Genomic DNA, 19,745 nt, shown 5'->3' with positions numbered 1-19,745 from the left:
CTGACAGAGCACCTCCTGAGAGGACACCTCCTGACAGGGCACCTCCTGAGAGGGCACCTCCTGACAGGGCACCTCCTGAGAGGACACCTCCTGACAGGGCATCTCCTGACAGGGCACCTCCTGACAGGGCACCTCCTGAGCAGGTACCACCTGACAGGGCACCTCCTGAGCAGTCACCTCCTGAGCAGGTACCACCTGACAGGGCACCTCCTGACGGGGCACCTCCTGACAGGGCACCTCCTGATTAGTCACCTCCTGAGCAGGTACCACCTGACAGGGCACCTCCTGACGGGGCACCTCCTGACGGGGCACCTCCTGAGCAGTCACCTCCTGAGCAGGTACCACCTGACAGGGCACCTCCTGACGGGGAACCTCCTGACAGGGCACCTCCTGAGCAGTCACCTCCTGAGCAGGTACCACCTGACAGGGCACCTCCTGACAGGGCAGCTCCTGACAGGGCACCTCCCGAGCAGGTACCACCTAACAGGGCACCTCCTGACGGGGCACCTCCTGACAGGGCACATCCCGAGCAGACACCTCCTGAGCAGGCTGTTCATCTCCCTACCTGGACTCACGATACTCGTTGAAGCTGGCCCTGACATGTTGCTCCTTAGAGTTATTTCAGGAGCAGGCAGAGCGCTGTACACACAGTCCCCGGTGCATTATACCTATTAAATTCTGCTGGCCTGAGTGCCATAAATTCTTGTGAACCTCATTATTTCTCAAAATGACGGCAAACCTGTTGTAGATTACCAAACTGTCACGTAAATGCAGCATATGCAGGAGGGGTGTCCAAATGTCCGGTGCCGGAGTAAGTATATTTTGTTCTATAAAGATCCTGTGTTTTATTCAATAATGCTGGGTTTTGTGGCGTGTGTGGTTTTTTTTTTTTTTTTGGTAAAGTTGGACTACATGATTATTCATAACAGCATTTTAAAGCTGTGTATCAGACACTGTCTTTTTTTTAAACTTTGAATGCATTGTATCATTCTAAAAGATTGACGCTCTTAATTAGATTCTGTCCCATCAGAAATGAGCATCTGTTTGCATTCTCACAGTGAACAGCACTTAGCTGGGAACCTTCCTTCCCGCACCCTCACGTGCAGCTAGCTTCTTGTCACTACCTTGTTGTCAGGTGCCATCGAGTCCATTCTGAGCGGCGACCCCATGTATGCAAAGCAGAGCTGCTACTTGGGGGTCAAGGCCGGGGCCTTCAGCACACTGCCAGGATCTCATGGAAATGTGAATCGAGCAGGTACCACCACCCTCACTTTGTAGAAAGGCCAAGTTTTCTAAAAACAAAAAGGCCTTCTCCTTGGTCACACAGTCAACACACATCTGTTCGTAGAGCATCTAAAGCAATCAGGTCAACGTACAGGAAAACGAGACCGCTCTCGATGCCCACTTAGCGCCGTGTGCTCTCTGCATGCTTTGCTGTCGTTCGGCCGCGTGATGGGTCAGTAGGCACGCTTGCTCACGGTTGTGAAGCCCGCTGTTCCGTTGGTGGCCTTCACTTCATGTAACCCTGAACATCATTCCTTGTCACTAAATGTACTGAGATACCATTTGGGCGGAGTAAAGACTGAGTGTGTAAAATGAACAGCAGAGTGTGTAAAAGGAATCCACACAGGACCTGGAGGAGATACACGCAGCACTGCTGCAGTCCTAAAAGAGGGACACACACTCGGCCCAGGCAGAGCCTTACCCTGCTGTCCAGGGCTCAGGACCAAGGCGGGTGCGTTCAGGCCTTGGGGTCATTCTCCTGGAGGGGAGCGAGTTCAGAAGCGCTGCCGCTCACAAGGACCTTGTAGTGAAAACCCAAAACTTTAAGCCTTATCCAACATACTTTTTCCTCCTGCGTTGACAACATTTGCAGCTCGCTTTCCAAATTTGTGAGACACACAAGTCACTCTTTCTTCCGGAATGTTCTCCCCATAGGTCGCAGCCATTAACCCAAACCACCCACTCGCCCAGATGCCCTTGCCGCCATCGATGAAGAACTGCATCCAGCTGGCTGCCTGCGAGGCCGCCGAGCTGCTGCCCATGATCCCTGACCTGCCAGCCGACCTCTTCACGTCCTGCCTCACCACGCCCATCAAGATCGCCCTGCGCTGGTGAGTGCCCCACTGCGTCCACTGAGGACCCGGGCTTTCTTTCCACGGTGATCCTGGACCATGGGTTCTGTGGGACTTCCCGGGACACTGGCCCTGCCTCCCCTGTGTCACCCGGGGTCCCCAGTGATGCCTGGGCTCTCACTTTGAGGGCTACAGGCCTAGATTCCGCTTAGTCGGTACGTGTGCCGTTGGTGGCTTTGTGGATTCCACTAACACCCCCCAAATCTTTGTTAATTCTTTGGGTCGTCCTTAGTACCAAGAGTGGTCATACTGTCAATCAAGCTTTCTTTTGAAAACAAGGTGATCATGAAAAAAGTCATTTCTTGCTTGAGTTGAAGTATAATCTTTTTTTATTCAAATTTTTTTTTAAATTTTTATTGTGCTTTAAGTGAAAGTTTACAAATCAAGTCAGTCTCTCACACAAAAACTTACATATGCCTTGCTACACACTCCCAATTGGTCTCCCCCTAATGAGGCAGCCCACTCCTTCCCTCCACTCTCTCTTTTCATGTCCATTTCACCAGCTTCTAACCCCCTCCACCCTCTCATCTCCCCTCCAGGCAGGAGATGCCAACGTAGTCTCAAGTGTCCACCTGATCCAAGAAGCTCACTCCTCACCAGCATCCCTCTCCAACCCATTGCCCAGTCCAATCCCTGTCTGAAGAGTTGGTTTTGGGAATGGTTCCTGCCCTGGGCCAAAAGAAGGTCTGGGGGCCATGACCGCCGGGATTCCTCTAGTCTCAGTCAGACCATTAAGTCTGGTCTTTTTATGAGAATTTGGGGTCTGCATCCCACTGCTCTCCTGCTCCCTCAGGGGTTCTCTGCTGTGTTCCCTGTCAGGGCAGTCATTGGTTGTAGCCAGGCACCATCTAGCTCCTCTGGTCTCAGGCTGATGTAGTCTCTGGTTTATGTTTCCCTTTCTGTCTCTTGGGCTATTGGTGTTCTTCATCCTCCCTTGATCCAGGTGGGTTGAGACCAATTGATGCATCATAGATGGCCGCTTGCTAGCGTTTAAGACCCCAGACTCCTCTCTCCAAGATGGAATGCAGAATGTTTTCTTAATAGATTTTGTTATGCCAATTGACTTAGATGTCTCCTGAAACCATGGCCTTCGAAGCATTCAGTTTATTCAGGAAACTTCTTTTCTTTTGGTTTAGTCCAGTCGTGCTGACCTCACCTGTATTGTGTGTTATCTTTCCCATCACTAAGTAGTGAATACTCCTCTCCCACCCTTCCTCCCTCCCCCTTCTCATAACCATCAAAGAATATTTTCTTCTCTGTTTAAACTATTTGAGTTCTTATAATAGTTGTCTTATACAGTATTTGTCCTTTTGTAACTGACAAATTTCACTCAGCATAATGCCTTCCAGGTTCCTCCATGTTATGAAATGTTTCACAGATTCATCACTGTTCTTTTTCGATGAGTAGTATTCCATTGTGTGAATATACCATAATTTATTTATCCATTCATCCATTGATGGGCACCTTGGTTGCTTCCATCTTTTTGCTATTGTAAACAGTGCTGCAGTGAACATGGGTGTGCATATATCTGTTCGTGTAAAGGCTCTTACTTCTCTAGGATGTATCCCAAGGAGTAGGATTGCTGGATCATATGGTAGTTCTATTTCTGTCTTTTTAAGGAAGTGCCAAATTGATTTTCAAAGTGGTTGTACCATTTTACATTCCCACCAGTAGCGTATAAGTGTTCCAGTCTCTCCACACCCTCTCCAACATTTATTGTTTTGTGTTTTTTGGATTAATGCCAGCCTTGTTGGAGTGAGATGAAGTCTCATTGTAGTTTTGATTTGCGTTTCTCTAATGGCAAATGATGGTGAGCATTTCCTCATGTATCTGTTAGCTACCTGAATGTCTTCTTTAGTGAAGTGTCTGTTCATATCTTTTGCCCATTTTTTAATTGGGTTATTTGTCTTTTTGCAGTTGAGTTTTTGCAGCATCGTGTAGATTTTAGAGATCAGGTGCTGATTGGAAATGTCATATCTAAAAACTTTTCCCCAATCTGTAGGTAGTCTTTTTACACTTTTGGTGAAGTCTTTGGATGAGCATAGGTGTTTGATTTTTTGGAGCTCCCAGTTATCCAGTTTTTTTTTCTGCATTGTTAGTAATGTTTTGTATAGTGTCTGTGCCGTGTATTAGGGCTCCTAACGTTGTCCCTATTTTTTCTTCCATGATCTTTATCGTTTTAGATTTTATATTTAGGTCTTTGATCCATTTTGAGTTAGTTTTTGTGCATGGAGTGAGGTATGGGTCTTGTTTCCTTTTTTTGCAGATGGATATCCAGTTCTGCCAGCACCGTTTGTTAAAAAAGACTGTCTTTCCCCATTTAACTGTTTTGGGGCCTTTGTCAAATATCAGCGGCTCATATGTGGATGGATTTTTGTCTGGATTCTCAATTCTGTTCCATTGGTCCATGTATCTGTTGTTCTACCAGTACCAGGCTGTTTTGACTACTGTGGCGGTAGAATAGGTTCTAAAATCAGGTAGAATAAGGCCTCCCAGAAGTATAATCTTTTGATTTATTCTTAACAGTAAAAAAAAATGAAAAATCATGCTTCTGTTTTTTTAATACCACCATTCTTTATAGAAGCTCAGGGCACTTGTGCATATAGCTGAGGAGAAGGACGTGGTGTTCCAGCAGGTAGAACCTGCACTGAGAACCCTGCCTCTCTGGCAGGACTCACATGAGACGAGGTCTGTTTCTTGCCTCCAAATCCAGTTTTCTCCCCAGACCATCCTGCCACTCTGCAGTATCTTTAACGTCTACTCCCGCGTTTCACGTTCTGCTGTAAAGCCTATGTACGGTAGCTGTTATCCAGCCACTTGATAAGTATGTCTCTAGTGAGGAGCAGACGACTCCCCGCGTGACTCAACAGTTAAGAGCTCGGCTACTAACCAAAAGGTTGGCCGTGTGAACCCACCCAACAGCACCACGGAAGAAAGACCTGGTGGTCTGCTTCCCAAAGGTGGCCGCCTTGAAAACGCTGTGGAGCACAGGTTTTCTCTGACTCCCAGAGGGCCCCCATGAGTCCGGGTTGACTGGACAGTGACTGGAGAGGAAGAAAGGTTGATGTGAGGCCGATGAGGTTATACGGCTTTGAGGCCTCTCAGTAGAGCCCTGTCTTGGCTGTCTGGTGCTGCTCTAACGGAAATGCTACAGGTGAATGGCTTTAACAAACAGGTGTATTCTCTCACAGCTTAGGAGGCTAGAAGTCCAAATTCAGGGCGCCAGCTCCTGGGGAAGGCTTTTTCTCTCTGTCGGCTCCTTCTGCATTTTTCCTGGTTCCTTAGAGATCTCCATGTGGCTTGGCATCAGTCTCCCTCCATGTCTGCTCTGCTTGCTTGTTTAATCTCTTTTATATCTCCAAGGAGATTGATTTAAGGCATACCCTACACTAATCCTGCCCATTAACATAACAAAGACAGCCCTTCCCCATTGGTTTTATAACCATGGGCATAAAAAAAAAAACCCCAATCAAGTAGACACTTGAGACTATGTTGGCATCTCCTACCTGGAGGGGAGATGGGAGGGAAGAGGAGGTTAGAAGCTGATGGAATGGACATAAAGAGAGAGGAGGGAAGGAATGGGCTGTCTCATTAGGGGGAGAGCAATTAGGAGTATATCCAAAACCAAATCCACTCCCGTCGAGTCAATTCTGACTCATAGCGACCCTACAGGACAGAGTAGAACTGCCCCCATAGAGTTTCCAAGGAGCGCCTGGCAGATTTGAACTGCCAGCCCTTTGGTTAGAAGCCATAGCATTTAACCACTATGCCACCAGGGTTTCCAGGAATATAGCAAGGTGTATATAATTTTTTATGAGAGCCTGACTTGATTTGTAAACTTTCACTTAAAGCATAAAAAAAAAAAAAAACCCTTTGCCATGGAGTTGATTCCAACACATAGCGACACTATAGGTCAGAGTAGAACTGCCCCATAGAGTTTCCAAGGAGTGCCTGGTGGATTCAAACCACCGACCTTTTGGTTAGCAGCCGAGCTCTTAACCATCCATCACAGGTGAAGAGAGAACAGAACAGCCCTCCATGTGAGCAGAGTGACTGAACAACAGGCAAGAGTCTGGTCAGGGAGGAGGAGAGAGCGTCAGAAACAGTGGTGTACAGACGGTAGCCTCCGACCCGCAGAACACAGCAGATGACACGCAGCAGCCGAGGGAGAGTGCTGGAACCCAAATTCCCAAGCTGAGGGCTCCATGGGGAGCTGGCCCTGGAGGCAGCAGGAAAAGGAGACAGAGACAGAAAATAATAAAGACAAGCCAGGAGGATGGATATAGAAGTCCCAGCATGCAGAGAAGAGAGAATACAGGAGAGGTGAGAGCACCTGAAGGCAGCAGGGCTCTGATGAGAGGATGTGCCAAACGGAAGCCGTGGGTGAGGTCTAAGACCCTGGCAGGAGGGCAGCCCTTGTGGAGCCAGGTGTCCCTCCATCCTCTCCTCCAGTCTTTGTCACAACTCCTGGTGAAAAAGAGCTTTAGTTCACCACTGGATTTTAAGTGAATTGTTCTTTCTAACCCTGCACTCTTGATCACTACCAGAGGTCTGTGAGTGCCCAGTTATTGTGACCTCGGAAGAGCTTTGGTCCATTGAATTCATTGGCGGTGAGATAATTTATTAAATACCAACTGTGTGCTTAATAAAGCTCATGCCAAGCACCATAGGAAATGCAAAGAAGCATAACACCCTTAGAGATTTCCAGTCTAGTTGAGGAGTTGAGCCGTGGCCTGAAAATTCATTATTTAAATGCGAGCTTTATGCAAAGAAAAGAGTCCTGAGCATTTCCAGGCAGCATACTCGACAGGCCCTGTGAGCTCTGAAGACCAGAGGACTCTCTAGGGATCAACAGGGTTAGAGAAAGCTTCCTGGAGGAAGTGGAAGTTGACACTGAACCCCCCAGGCAGGTGGCTGGGATGGGGGAGCAGAGAGAGCACCTTCAGAGGCAGGTGCCGCCAAGGGGTCCAGATTTAGAGGAGAGCCAGCAGGTCGCACAATAGAGGAAGGCCCCATAGGAGCTCGGGAGGTGGGCAGAGGGCTGAGGGTAGGCTGTGCCAGGCTATGAGTTTTAGGTGGGGGACGTGACTTCATCTCCCCACTGGAGTGTTTAAGTAGGAAAATGACTTGAAAGAAGTAGTATTTTAGGAAGTTGATCCAGGTAACAACGGGCAGGCGTTGGCCGTAATGAGGCCAATACTGTGTCAGTCAGTTGTGAGCTGGTGAAAGACGAAGGGGGTGGAAAATGGCAGTGTGGCCTCTAGGCACCATGGCATCCCTTTCTGGGCGGGAGTCACATTTCCACCCCCTCCCTGACTTCCCTCCCGGCCTCCTGCCTTTCCTCTTGGTGCACAGCGGCTCTAGAGTAGACACAAGACACCAGCACTGCCCTGGCTGCCACCTGGGTGGAGCCCATCTGGGGCGTTTGTGCAGATTTCCAGGCCGGGGCTTGGAAGAGCAGGGTAGGAGTGAGAAAAGGAGGAGACACCCAGGTGGCCTGGAATGAAGGCCAAGCCTGCGGCACCTCCACTCCCCACATGCTCCAGCGACCTGCTGCAAACCAGGGGGGCAAACCACGGGGGCTTTTCCCGGTCCATCTGTGCCCCGAGCACCCTGTCTTTCCTCCCCCAGTCAGGGGCTTTGCTGCCTTCACCCACGGACTATGTCCCAAAGAAGTGCACTCGCCCGCAGGCCAGCCCTCACGCCAGGCCAACCCCTGCTGGCCAATCACGGAACACTGTCTCTACATGAAAAGATATCTCACCTTGGTAGCTACCTGAAATCCTTTTTGGAATGAGGCCATAATTAAATTTTTTTTAATTAAGCATTTAGTAGGAATAGCAATGGAAAAACTAATCAAACTGATACAGTTACCATAAGATGGACTTCGAAATCAATATGCCGCAGCTGCAAGCTTTGGTCATCAAATAACATAGCCTGGAACAATTAAGCTGTGTCCCAGGTGGCGGATCTTTCACAGTAAACCACTTTCTGCCACACTGAAGTGTTGGAATTAGATTGAAGGTAATATTTTGCTAAGTGTCATTAGCCTGGACCAGCAGTAAACCATATTCATTGAAAGGATAATCAAGTGACATGTGCCTTCTTTGTAACGGCCCAGTTGAAACCACCAGCTTTTTTAAAATGGAAAAAGCAAGACAGTGTATCAGACAGTATTTACTTGAGTCTTTAGAGTTATTTTTGTGTGTGTGTGTGCTTTAGGTGAAAGTTTACAGAGCAAATTAGTTTCCCGTTTGATAATCTGTACACAAAGTGTTCCATGACATTGGTTGCAGTCCCCAAAATGTGTCAACAATGTCCTCATTTCTGCCCTGGGTTCCCCGTTTCCTTTCATCCTGATTATCTACCCCTTCCTCCCTTCTCATCTTATAATTAATTGTTCTAAGGAGTACATTTCCTTTCGTGTGTTTTTGTTTATCTTATGTTCTTGTCTATTGATTGGCTGGGAGGTGGTCTCTGGGAATGGCTTAATTTCCAGGTGGGAATGGTGTATTAGGGCCATAGTCTCAGGGGTTCCTCCAGCCTCTGTCAGACCAGCAAGCCTGGTCTTCTTTGTGAATTTAATTTTTTTTGTTCTACAGTTTTCTCACACTCTGTCCAGGACCCTTGTTTGTGATCCCAGTCAGAGTAGTTGGTAGTAGTGGCCAGGTACCATCTAGTTTCTCCTGGTCTCAGGATCGTATAGGCTGTGGTCCATGTGATCCATTAATCCTTTGGATTAATTGCTCCCTTGAGTCTTTGGTTTCCTTCATTCTCCCTCTCTCCAGACTGCAAGAGACCAGTAGTTGTATCTTAGATGACCGCTCACAACTTTTAAGACCCCAGATGCTACTCACCAAAGTAGGATACAGAACATTATCTTTATGTTGACATAGATGTCCCCCAAGTCTATGATCCTTTGTTTTCTATCCTAGAAACTATCTTGGAAGGTATTTGGTTATGTCTAAGCAGCTTCTCTGACAATACCCCTTGTGTGCTCTATATGAGCCGCACCTACAATCACGTATGTAGCAATATCCACCACCAAACCTATATTTGCCAGTGGGTGTGTTCCCTTACGTCCTTTCACACCTCTTGGCTACCTATCTACCTCTTTGTTCTTTTGTAAATTATTGTTTGTTAATTCTATTGCTGCAGTATTGTCTAAGGTATAGTAGTTACCGTAAGTTGCCCTTTATTCTTAAGTTCCCCTCAATGGTCTCTCTTGCCTTGGTCATGTTGTGCTGACTTCTTCCGTATTATGTATTGCCTTTCCCTTCACCAATATTAATGCACGTCTTCTATCTAATTGATAATTTTCCATCCTTACCCCTCACATTCCTGGTAACCATCAATGAATGTTTTTCTTTTTTTCTTATGTGTAAACCTTTTGTTCTTATTTATAGTAGTGGTTCCATACAATATTTGGCCTTCTGTGATTGACTCATTTCACTCAGCTTAACGTCCTCCAAATTCACACATGTTGTAAGATGTTTCACAGATTTGTCATTGTTCTTTATTATTGTGTAGTATTCCATTGTGTGTATGTACCACAGTTTGTTTATCTGTTCATCTGTTGATGGGCAGTTAGGCTGTTTCCATCTTTTTGCTATTGTGAATAATGCTGCAGTGAACATGGGTGTGCATTAAAGTTTTACTTTTTCGTTTAAGAAAATAAGTATTTTCCAATTAAAATTGTACATTCTTTGTGGAAAATTATCTGAGATCTCATCATCTGAGGACAACTGATGATAGCTCTTTGGTGTGTTACCTTTCAGTCCTTTTTTTCTATGCATGTACATTTCTGTGTTGATGTAATTACACTGAATTTACAATTTCATATACTTAAGCCTTAGCCTTACAACAAATTATCCTAGACCTCTAGAAACTCTTAGTAAGCATCATTTAGTTCCACAGTATGTCACTGCATTGATATCCTGTGTTTAATTTAACCAGTGTTTCATGCTTTAGGATTTAGGATTCAGAAACGTAAATGTAGGAAAGATCAGAGTAGCTCTAGAATGTTGATGGGTGTCCTCAAGTCAATACCAACTCGTAGCGACCCCATGTGACAGAGTAGAACATCCCCATAGGGTTTCCTAGGCTGTAATCTTTGCAGAGGAGACCTGGTGGCGCAGTGGTTAAGTGTTTGGCTGCTAACCAAAAGGTTGGCAGTTCGGATCCACCAGCCTCTCCTTGGAAACTCTATAGGGCAGTTCTACTCTGTCTTATAGGGTCATTATGAGTCAGAATCGACTTGATGGCAACGGGTTAATCTTTACGGAAGCAGATCACCAGGTCTGGCTCCACTGCGTGGGTTTGAACCACCTGTCTTTCAGTTAGCAGCTGAGAGCTTAATTGTTGCATCACCAGGACGTCTTAGCTCTAGAATTGGGTTCAGCAAACTTTTTTTTTTTATTGTACTTCAGATGAAGGTGTACAGAATTAACTAGTTTCTTATCAAATGGTTAGCACACACATTGTTCTATGACATTGGTTAACAACCCCACAACATGTCAACACTCTCCCTTCTCAACCCTGGGTTCCCTATTACCAGCTTTTCTGTTCCTTCCTGCCTTCTAGTCCCTGCCCCAAGGCTGGTGCACCCCTTTAGTCTTGTTTTGTTCCATGGACCTGCTCAATCTTTGGCTGAAGAGTGAACCTCAGGAGCGACCTCATTACTGAGCTGAAAGGGTGTCCAGGGGCCATACTCTCAGGGTTTCTCCAGTCTCTGTCAGGCCAACAAGTCTGGCCTTTCTTTTTGAGTTAGAATTTTGTTTTACATTTTTCTCCAGCTCTGTCCAGAACGCTCTATTGTGATCCCTGTCAGAGCAGTCAGTGGTGGTAGCCGGGCCCCATCTTGTTGTACTGGACTCAGTCTGGTGGAGGCCGTGGTAGATGTGGTCCATTAGTCCTTTGGATTAATCTTTCCCTTGTGTCTTTAGTTTTCTTCATTCTTTCTTGCACCCGAAGGGGTGAGACCATTGAAGTATCCTAGATGGCTGCTCAGAGGCTTTTAAGACCCTAGATGCTACTCACCAAAGTAGAATGTAGAACATATTCTTTGTGAACAATGTTATGCCGGTTGAGCTAGACGTTCCCTGAGACCATGGTCCTCACAGCCTCAGCAAGCTTTTTTTGTAGTTTAGGCTTTATAGGCCCTATGGTCTCAACTCTGCCATTATAGCACAAAAACAGCCATAGGCATATGTAAATAAGTAATTGTGGCTGTTTTCCAATAAAAATTTTTTTATAAAAACAGAGAATGGGTTGGATTTGGCCTGTGGGCCATAGTTTGCCAATTCCTTCTGCAGAACATGGAACCAGGACCTTAGCTACAAGCGGCTGCTATGCTCATGGTCAGTATGTAACCTAGACACCTAAAGGTTATGGTCAGGTAGGTTTGTTTTCGTCTTTTAGTATAAATAAAGGATTTCTAATGATCCTTCATAGTGCTGTCGCTTCCTGCATTCATCGAGTACGGCTCAGTTGCTGCAGAATGTTACACGCTTTGTCGACAGGCCAGCCCTGCTCTGTGTGTATAAAATACATACACGCGTATTTGTTGGCAAGTATATTCATGAATCGTGTTTGATGATGCAGTAGTTGTGGGCAGCATAGTCTTCTGATCACTCGTTTTTGCCTCAGTATTTCTTATTTTCAGAAACCCCTAATTTCACTCATTCTGAACTGAGCTATTACACCACTCCATATAAGTGATCACCTTCCTTGCCATATATATTAATGTAGCATAAGAACCTAGAATGTGTCTGTTCCTGTGGCTGTTTACTACGTTTTTGATTGAGTGGTATAATATCATTCTGAATTTACTGCGGGTACATTCGTGTACTGCTGGAAATTGTAACTCTGTGGTGCTTAATTTGCCGTGGGACTTGCTATAAAGTAGATGGATGCCTACTGCATTGGGTAGCATGCAGTTGTATTGTCCATTAACGAAAATCATATACATGATTCGGGATTGGATAGAGGTCAGGAAGCTGGTTTCCTTCCTTTCATTTAACTTGAGGAATTTCAAGACGTTTAAATGTTAATGACATGGTATTAATGCATACTTGTCACCATGGAAAGCTGTGCCCTCGGGTTGCCACAGCAAGAGATGGCAGACGCCCCAACCCCCTGAGACACAGGCAGGACGCACAGCTCCTTGCCATTTTCTCTGGCCAGGCAAAGCGTTTCCAGTGCTTGTCTCATTTCAGATGCTTGCAGTGACATTTCTGTAGTATTACTTCTTGATGACTCAGCCAGGAATCTGTTAGAATTACCTTTGGAATCCTGAATTCTCACTGTTTTTGACAACAGGGTTAGCCATTTGTTCTCTGTGTTGTTGTTAGATGCTGTTGAGTCCGTCCCGACTCTGGCGACCTCATGTGATGGAGCAGAACTACCCCATAGGGCTTCCTAGGCTGGGATCTTTACTGGAACAGATCGCCAAGTCTTTCTCACCAGAGCTGCTGGGTGGGCTTAAACTGCCGACCTGTTGCTTAACAGTCAAGCGCTTAATCATTTGTACTACCAGGGCTCCTTTTGTTCTTTGTAGAGTCTTCTAACCACGACTTCTTTGCTTGCTGGAGAACAGACACTGCTGCCATTCAGAGCTCTGTGAAGCATGGCCATTTCTGTGTGTGCTCAGCTTCCCCTAGAACACCGAGCACCTTGGCTCTGCCAGACAGCTCATGCTTGAAGGTAGAGGGTCAGCCCCCACACAACAGTGCTCTTGGACACTATCGAATGAAGCTGTCTTACCCGCTTACTTTGTAGTGGTGTCACGCTCTCTGTCTTAGACCTTCATGGTAGGCGAGTTTAACTAGGAGCTTATTTAAATGGTTCGGAAACCCTGGTGGCATAGTGGTTAAGTGCTACTAAACCGAAGGGTCGGCAGTTCAAATCCGCCAGGCGCTCCTTTGGAAACTCTATGGGGCAGTTGTACTCTGTCTTGTATGGTCGCTATGAGTCGGAATCGACTCGACGGTGCTGGGTTTGTTTTTTTTGTTTGTTTTTAATTATCCGAAGACCTTAGCTATCACATGGCCCTGCGGCAGGACCCCAAGAACTGCGAACAGTGTGACTTCAGGTACTTGCCAGACCTCTGTTTACGTGATCCGTCATGAGCCCACCCTAAGGAAGATGTTTTTTCTCCCTAGACTAGACAAGCACTTCCGCTGCGGCAGCCCCTTGACATGCACTCAATTAAGATGAATATCCTGGAGTATCGTAACAGAGCTTCTCTGCAAACACGTGACATGCAGGGTCTGATTTATGCCTGCCAGAGAGAGTGGGACCAGATGGATGCCCTGGCTGCTGACTCCCTCCCTGCAGCCCCTCGTCCTCGGGGTGCCACAGGGGGACAGTGAGATTGATGGGTCCCTGAGCAAGAACACTCAGCACAATAACAAAAGAATTCTGAAAATTAAAAACCTTACTCTTCAAAAATAATCCTTGGATTAAAGAGGAAAGATTTAAATGATGAAATAATCAAAGATGAATGATGATAGCACAGGTTTCAGATCTGCGAGACACAGCTATAGCAGGTTAGGATTTAAACATTTAGCCAGAAAACACAGATTAAAAAAGAAAACAAAAATCACATGTTCAACTTAAAGAGCCAGGGGGGAAACACAGTAACCAAAAACAACTCTGAAGAAGGGAAATACCAGAGATGAAGGCAGCCCCTACTCTTCACAGTGTCTCCATGTCCAGATCAGAGCCCGCTGTTTGGTCTCTCCGGTGTCCTGCCTGCAGGTCTAGCCACTCTGCACGAACTGTCCACCAGTAGTCCTGGCTCCAGCTCCTTCTCCAGGGAGGCCCGCGGTTTGGTCTCTCCGGTGTCCTGCCTGCGGGTCTAGCCACTCTGCACGAACTGTCCACCAGTAGTCCTGGCCCCAGCTCCTTCTCCAGGGAGGCCTGCCCACAGGTCTTCATCCTTGCCGACCGTCCGTCTGCACTCTGACCCGGCTGCCTTTCGGCTTTGTCGTGCCGGTCCTAGGTTCTATTCCCCCGGCTCTGCTAAGGCATCCACTACTTGTCCAGCTGCTTCTCCTCTTGTCATATTTGGCTGAACTTTTTTTTTTTAATTATGAGAATAACAATCGTAGCTAGCATTTACTGAGCATCATTTGTGGCGGGAACTGTTGTAACCCCATCTCACTAATGAACTCATTGCACCTGTACAACAAGCCTGTGAGACATGGACTGTCATCAGCCCTACTTGTAGGATGAGAAATTCAGGCTGCATGAGTTGTAGATAGGAGCCCTGGTGGTGCAGTGGTTAAGTGCTCGGCTGCTAACTGAAAGGTCGATGGTTCGAACCCACCAGCTACTCCGAGGGAGAAAGATGTGAAAGTCAGCTTCATAAAGATTACAGCCTGGGAAGCCTGTGGGACAGTTCTGCTCTGTCCTTCAGGGATGCTATGAGTCGGGATCAACTCGACATTAATGGGCTTTGAGTTTGGGTAGTAAATGGTAAACTCAGGTTCAAACCCAGTGCCCTGAACCCAGCACAGATGCTCTGAACTCCTGCTTGTGCTGCCTGTCTGATGCTGCAGTCTCGCTTGCCCAATGCCAGTGTTCTTTGTCCTTGACTTTTCTTTCTCTGTCATTCTGCTGGCGTTCTGTAGAGAGCAGAGGTGAATGTGTGTGTTTCTTTGTCTGTGATGGTTAAGGTCATGTGTCACCTTGGCTGGACCATGATTCTCAGTGGTTTGGCAATTATGTAATGATGTAGTCATCCTCCATGATGTGATCTGATGTGATCAGCCAGTCAGTTGTAACGGGAGTTTCCTTGGGTGTGTGGCAAAGCTTGCTTGATTGTTCTGGATCCTACATCCAACTTGTCATCCTCTGACCTCCAGTTCCTGGGACATGAGGCAGCAGCCTGCTACCTGACCTACACATCTTGGGTTTTGTCAGTTTCTGCAGTCCAGTGAGCCAGCAGCCTACCATCTGACTGCTGATTCTGGAATTCATCAGCTTCTGTAGCCCCATGGGCCAACAGCCTATCATCTGACCAGTTGATCTTGGGTTCGTCAGCCCCTGCAACCACACGAATCAGGAGGAACTTCTTGTCTGACACCTAACCTGGGGATTTGGGGCTTGTCAGCCTCCACAGCCACATGAGCTGTTTCCTTGAGATAAATCTCTCTGTATATACTTATATATACACCTCACTGGAAACCCTGGTGCCGTAGTGGTTAAGTGTTACGGCTGTTAACCAAGAGGTTGGCAGTTCGAACCTGCCAGGCACTCCTTGGAAACTCTACAGGGCAGTTCTACTCTGTCCTATAGGGTCGCTATGAGTCAGAATTGACTTGGCAGCAGTGGGTTTGGGGGTTTAGTGGGATACACCTCACTGGCTTTGCTTCTTTGGAGAACCCAGCCTAAGACACCCACCATGCTTAAATAGCAGTCATAGAGACTGACTTAACTTGGTAAAGGCTGTCCAGAGCTCATTAGCAATCATCATACTTAATAGAGAAACCTGAGATACCTTCCCTTTGAGGGTGGGAATAAGGCAAAGATTCTTTGTAGCACTACTGCAGTGTTAGAAGTCCTGGCCCTTGGACAAGAGGAAGAAATAACTAGTGCAAGGAATATTAAAAATTGCAATTATCTGTATATGGTATGCATCATCTGTCATCTTTCACTGAATGTAGAGTGCACATGTTCATATTTTGACGTACCTGAGATCCATGGCCTTCTTACAATCAATAATTGTTTAGTTGGTAGCACTTTTTAATTGGTAGCACTTCCCTCCCCCCCTTAGTGGCACGTAAAAGCCCTTGCAAAGGTCCTCTTAGAGATGTGTACTATAACCTTGACCATGGCAGTGCCATTTGTGGAATAAGTAACTTGGCAACAACCTAAGTTTTTATCAGTAGGGAATCCTGAGTAAAATATTGTGTAAGTAACAGTTAAATAACTGAACTCGATTTACAGATGCCAGTAATAATTTATTTTAAAATTTTAATGTTATTTATAGATCTAATTAGAAAAGTCTCAAGTTTATGGCTTAAGCTTTCTTTTTAAGACTGGAAAAAGAAGAGCACATTAAACCCAAAGTAAGTAAAAACAGAAAAAACAAACACGTTGCCATAGAGTTGATGCCATCTCATTGCGACCCTGTAGGACAGAGAACTGTCCCATAGGGTTTCCAAGGAGCACTGGGTAGATTCAAACTGCCGACCTTTTGGTTAGCAGCCGAGCTCTTAACCACTGTGCCACCATGGTCTCTCCCAAAGTAAGTAAAAGGAAAAAAATAGTAAAAATAAGAGCAGAAATAAACAAAATAGAAAATGGACCAAGAAAATGAGAAAATCAAGTAAACTAGGTTCTAGTTTTTGAAAAGTTCAGTAAAACTGTTAAAACTCTATCTAGAATGATCAAGAAAAATAAAGAGAAGATGCCAGTTACCGATATCAGAAATGAAAGCGGAGAGATAACACTGTAGATCCTGCAGACACTGAAAGGGTAAGAGAATATCCTGAGGAACTTTATGTCGATAAATTTGACATGAAATGGATGAATTCGGTGAAAGACACAAATTACCAAAACTGGCATAAGAAGAAACAAAATTTTTGGATAGGTTGTTATCTTTTTAAAGAAATTGAATTCCCAGTCAAAAGCCCACAAAGAAAACTCCAGACCCAGATGTTTTTACTGGTGTGTTCTAAGTAAAATCAATAATAATATACACACTCAGAAAGTAGAGAAGGGAACATTTTCTACCTCATTCTAAGATTTTAACTTTACCTTGAAAATCAAAATCAGACAAGAACATTAAAAGAAAAAACACCCTACGGATCAATATCTCTCATGAACATGGACACAAAAAACCTTAACAAAATATTAGCAAATGAAACTCAACAACATATAAAAAGAAAAATGTGTTATGATCCAGTGAGGTTTATCCCAGAAAGCCAAGGTTTGTTTAAAATTTGAAAATTTGTGAGTAAAATTTACTGTATTAACAGAGTAAAGGAAAAAACGCATATGATTATCAATAGATGCAGAAGAACATTTGGCAGAATTCAACACTCATTCTTAACAAACCCTCAGCAAATTAGGAACAGAAGGGAGCATTCTCAAGCTCATAAAAAGCATCCAGGAAAACCCTATAGCTAACATTATACTTACTGGTGAAAGGCTGAACATTTCCTCCAAAAGATAAGAACAAGGCAAGGTTGTCTGCTCTTACCATTCCCGTTTCATGTCGTATTGGAAGGCCTAGCCAGTATAACGAAGGCTATCAGAAAATAAAGGTCATACAGATTGCCACAGAAGAGATAAACCTGTTTTTCACAGACAGCATGATTGTGTACATAGAAAATCACAAGAAGTCTACGAAAAAGCCTCTGGAACTAAAAATTCATTTTAGCAAGATACTAGGGTATAAGATCAATACCCCAAAATCAGTTGCATTTCTATATGCTAGCAACTAACAGTTGAAAATTAAAACCAACAACAACAACAAATATTTTCTATGGCATTAAAATCCTGAAATACTTGGGGATGAATATAACAAAATTTATTCCAGTTCTGTGCTACAGAACTATAAAACACTACTGAGCACAATCAAAGAAGACCAAGATAAATGGAGAATTATACAGTGTTCATGAATTAGAAGACTCAGTATTTTAAAATGTCAGTTCTCTCCAACTTGATCCATAGGTTCAGTATAATCCCAGGCAAAATCCCAGCATATTTTTTTAGAAATTGACAAGTTGATTTTAAAATTTATGTAGAAATACAAAGATCTTAGACTAGCCAAAACAATTTTGAATAAGAGTCTCACTGGTTCATTTCAAGACTTAATATAAAGCTATAATAATCAAGAACAGTGTGGTATTGGCATAAGAATAGACATATAGACCAATGGATCACCATACAGAGTCTAGAAATAGAACTGTACATATGTGAGCAATGATTTTGGATAAAGGCATCGAGGTAATTCAGTAGGAAAGGAATGTCTTTTCAATAAATTGTGCTGGAACAACTAGATTTCCATACAGTGGGAAAAAACTGACCTCAGCCCTCACACTGTACAGAAAGATTAACTTCTGGTCTACTTCATGTAGAAGATAACACTAGGAAACTTCTAGAAGAAACCATAGAAGAAAATCGTAATGATTTTGAGATAGGCGAAGATTTCTCAGACATGACACAAAAAGCACAAGCAATTTTTAAAAATGGTAAATTGAAAGTCATGAAAATTAAAATTTTTGCTCTTCGATAGACACTTAAAAAAATAAAAGGACAACAGACTGGTTGAAAAGGTTTACAGTACACACATCTGACAAAGACTGGCATCCAGGATATACAGAGAACTCAATCATTAGAAGACAACCACAGCCCCCTTTTTCTTTTCTTTTTTAATGGCCAAATGATTGGGACAGATGCTTCACAAAGGAAGATACTTGAATGGTTAATAGATACACGGAGTCCTGGTGGCGCAATGGTTAAGAGCTCGGCTGCTAACCAAAAGGTCAGCAGTTCAAATCCACCAGCTACTCCTTGGAAAGCTCTATGGGGCAGTTCTCTGTCCTGTAGGGTCGCTATGAGTCAGAATGGACTCGACGGCACCTAACAACAATAAATACACAAAAGTCATGCATTGTGTTGGCACGAATTTGGGACAGCTGGAACTTCCATACACTGCTGGTGGGAATGCAGACTTTCCAGCAATTCCACTCCTATGTATTTACCCAAGAGAAATGAAAACATTTGCCCACACAGACTTGCACATGAGTATTCATAGCAGCTCTATTTATGGGATCCTAAAGCTAGAAACAACCCAAATGTCCAAGGGAAATAGGTAAGCAAATTGTGGTATATCCATACACTATATTTAAAAAAAAAAAAAAAAAAGGAACCCCGCTGCCATTGAGTCATTCTTACCAATAAGAACAAATAAGCTGATGATACCCACACACTAGAATCTCAGAAACATTGTGTTGATTAAGAGAAGCAAGCACAAAAGAATACATAGTATATTCTTTATATGAAGTTCTCAAAGGCCAAATTAAGATGAGAGAAAGGAAACCAGCTGTTGTTTTGGGCCCAATATAGGGATGGGGACTGACTGGAAACAGGACTAGGGAACTTTCTGGGGTGATGGGAGTGTTGTGTGTTATGGTGGTGGAGGTGATTACACAGAGATACACATTCGTCAAACCCATCAAACTAATTGTGAGATGGTTGCATTTTATTGTATGGAAATTACGTCCCGTTAACAGTGATTTAATTTTTTTCATGCATAAGTTGAGTGAAAAAAGATTAAATTTATAACACAATACCTTTTTGTAAATTAAACACGCAAAAATACACTATATAGTTTTAAGATTGCATATATACTTAAATAAATATATGTAAGGACATCTATTAACTAAGCGTGGGTGGCCATGGGGTATTGAGAAAGGTTGGGAATGTAGGGGAGAAAAATAAAACAAAAGAGCAGGCGTGCACAGACCAAGGGTGAATGTCCCATAAAACCAAGGACGGTGAGCAACCCTTTTGGACACATGGTCACGTGTACAAAACAGAATAGATGGACCACCCTTTGCAAAGTGGAAACCCTGGTGGCATAGTGGTTAAGAG

General features: G+C 44.5%; 1 protein-coding gene across 6 annotated transcripts in view; it reads left to right on the top strand.

Moving 5' to 3' along the window:
* The window catches only part of RPTOR (regulatory associated protein of MTOR complex 1), a 444,673-nt gene that overhangs the window by 222,574 nt on the left and 202,354 nt on the right, over window positions 1-19,745 (top strand). For all 6 annotated transcript variants that reach the window (XM_064270591.1, XM_064270592.1, XM_064270594.1 and 3 more), the window contains exon 6: window positions 1,939-2,114. In XM_064270591.1, the coding sequence (XP_064126661.1) occupies window positions 1,939-2,114 (176 nt within the window). The remainder of the gene's footprint in view (window positions 1-1,938; window positions 2,115-19,745) is intronic.

Source organism: Loxodonta africana, chromosome 18 (assembly GCF_030014295.1).
Source record: "Loxodonta africana isolate mLoxAfr1 chromosome 18, mLoxAfr1.hap2, whole genome shotgun sequence".
NCBI lineage: Eukaryota > Metazoa > Chordata > Mammalia > Proboscidea > Elephantidae > Loxodonta > Loxodonta africana.
This window is presented reverse-complemented; position numbering and strand designations above follow the sequence as displayed.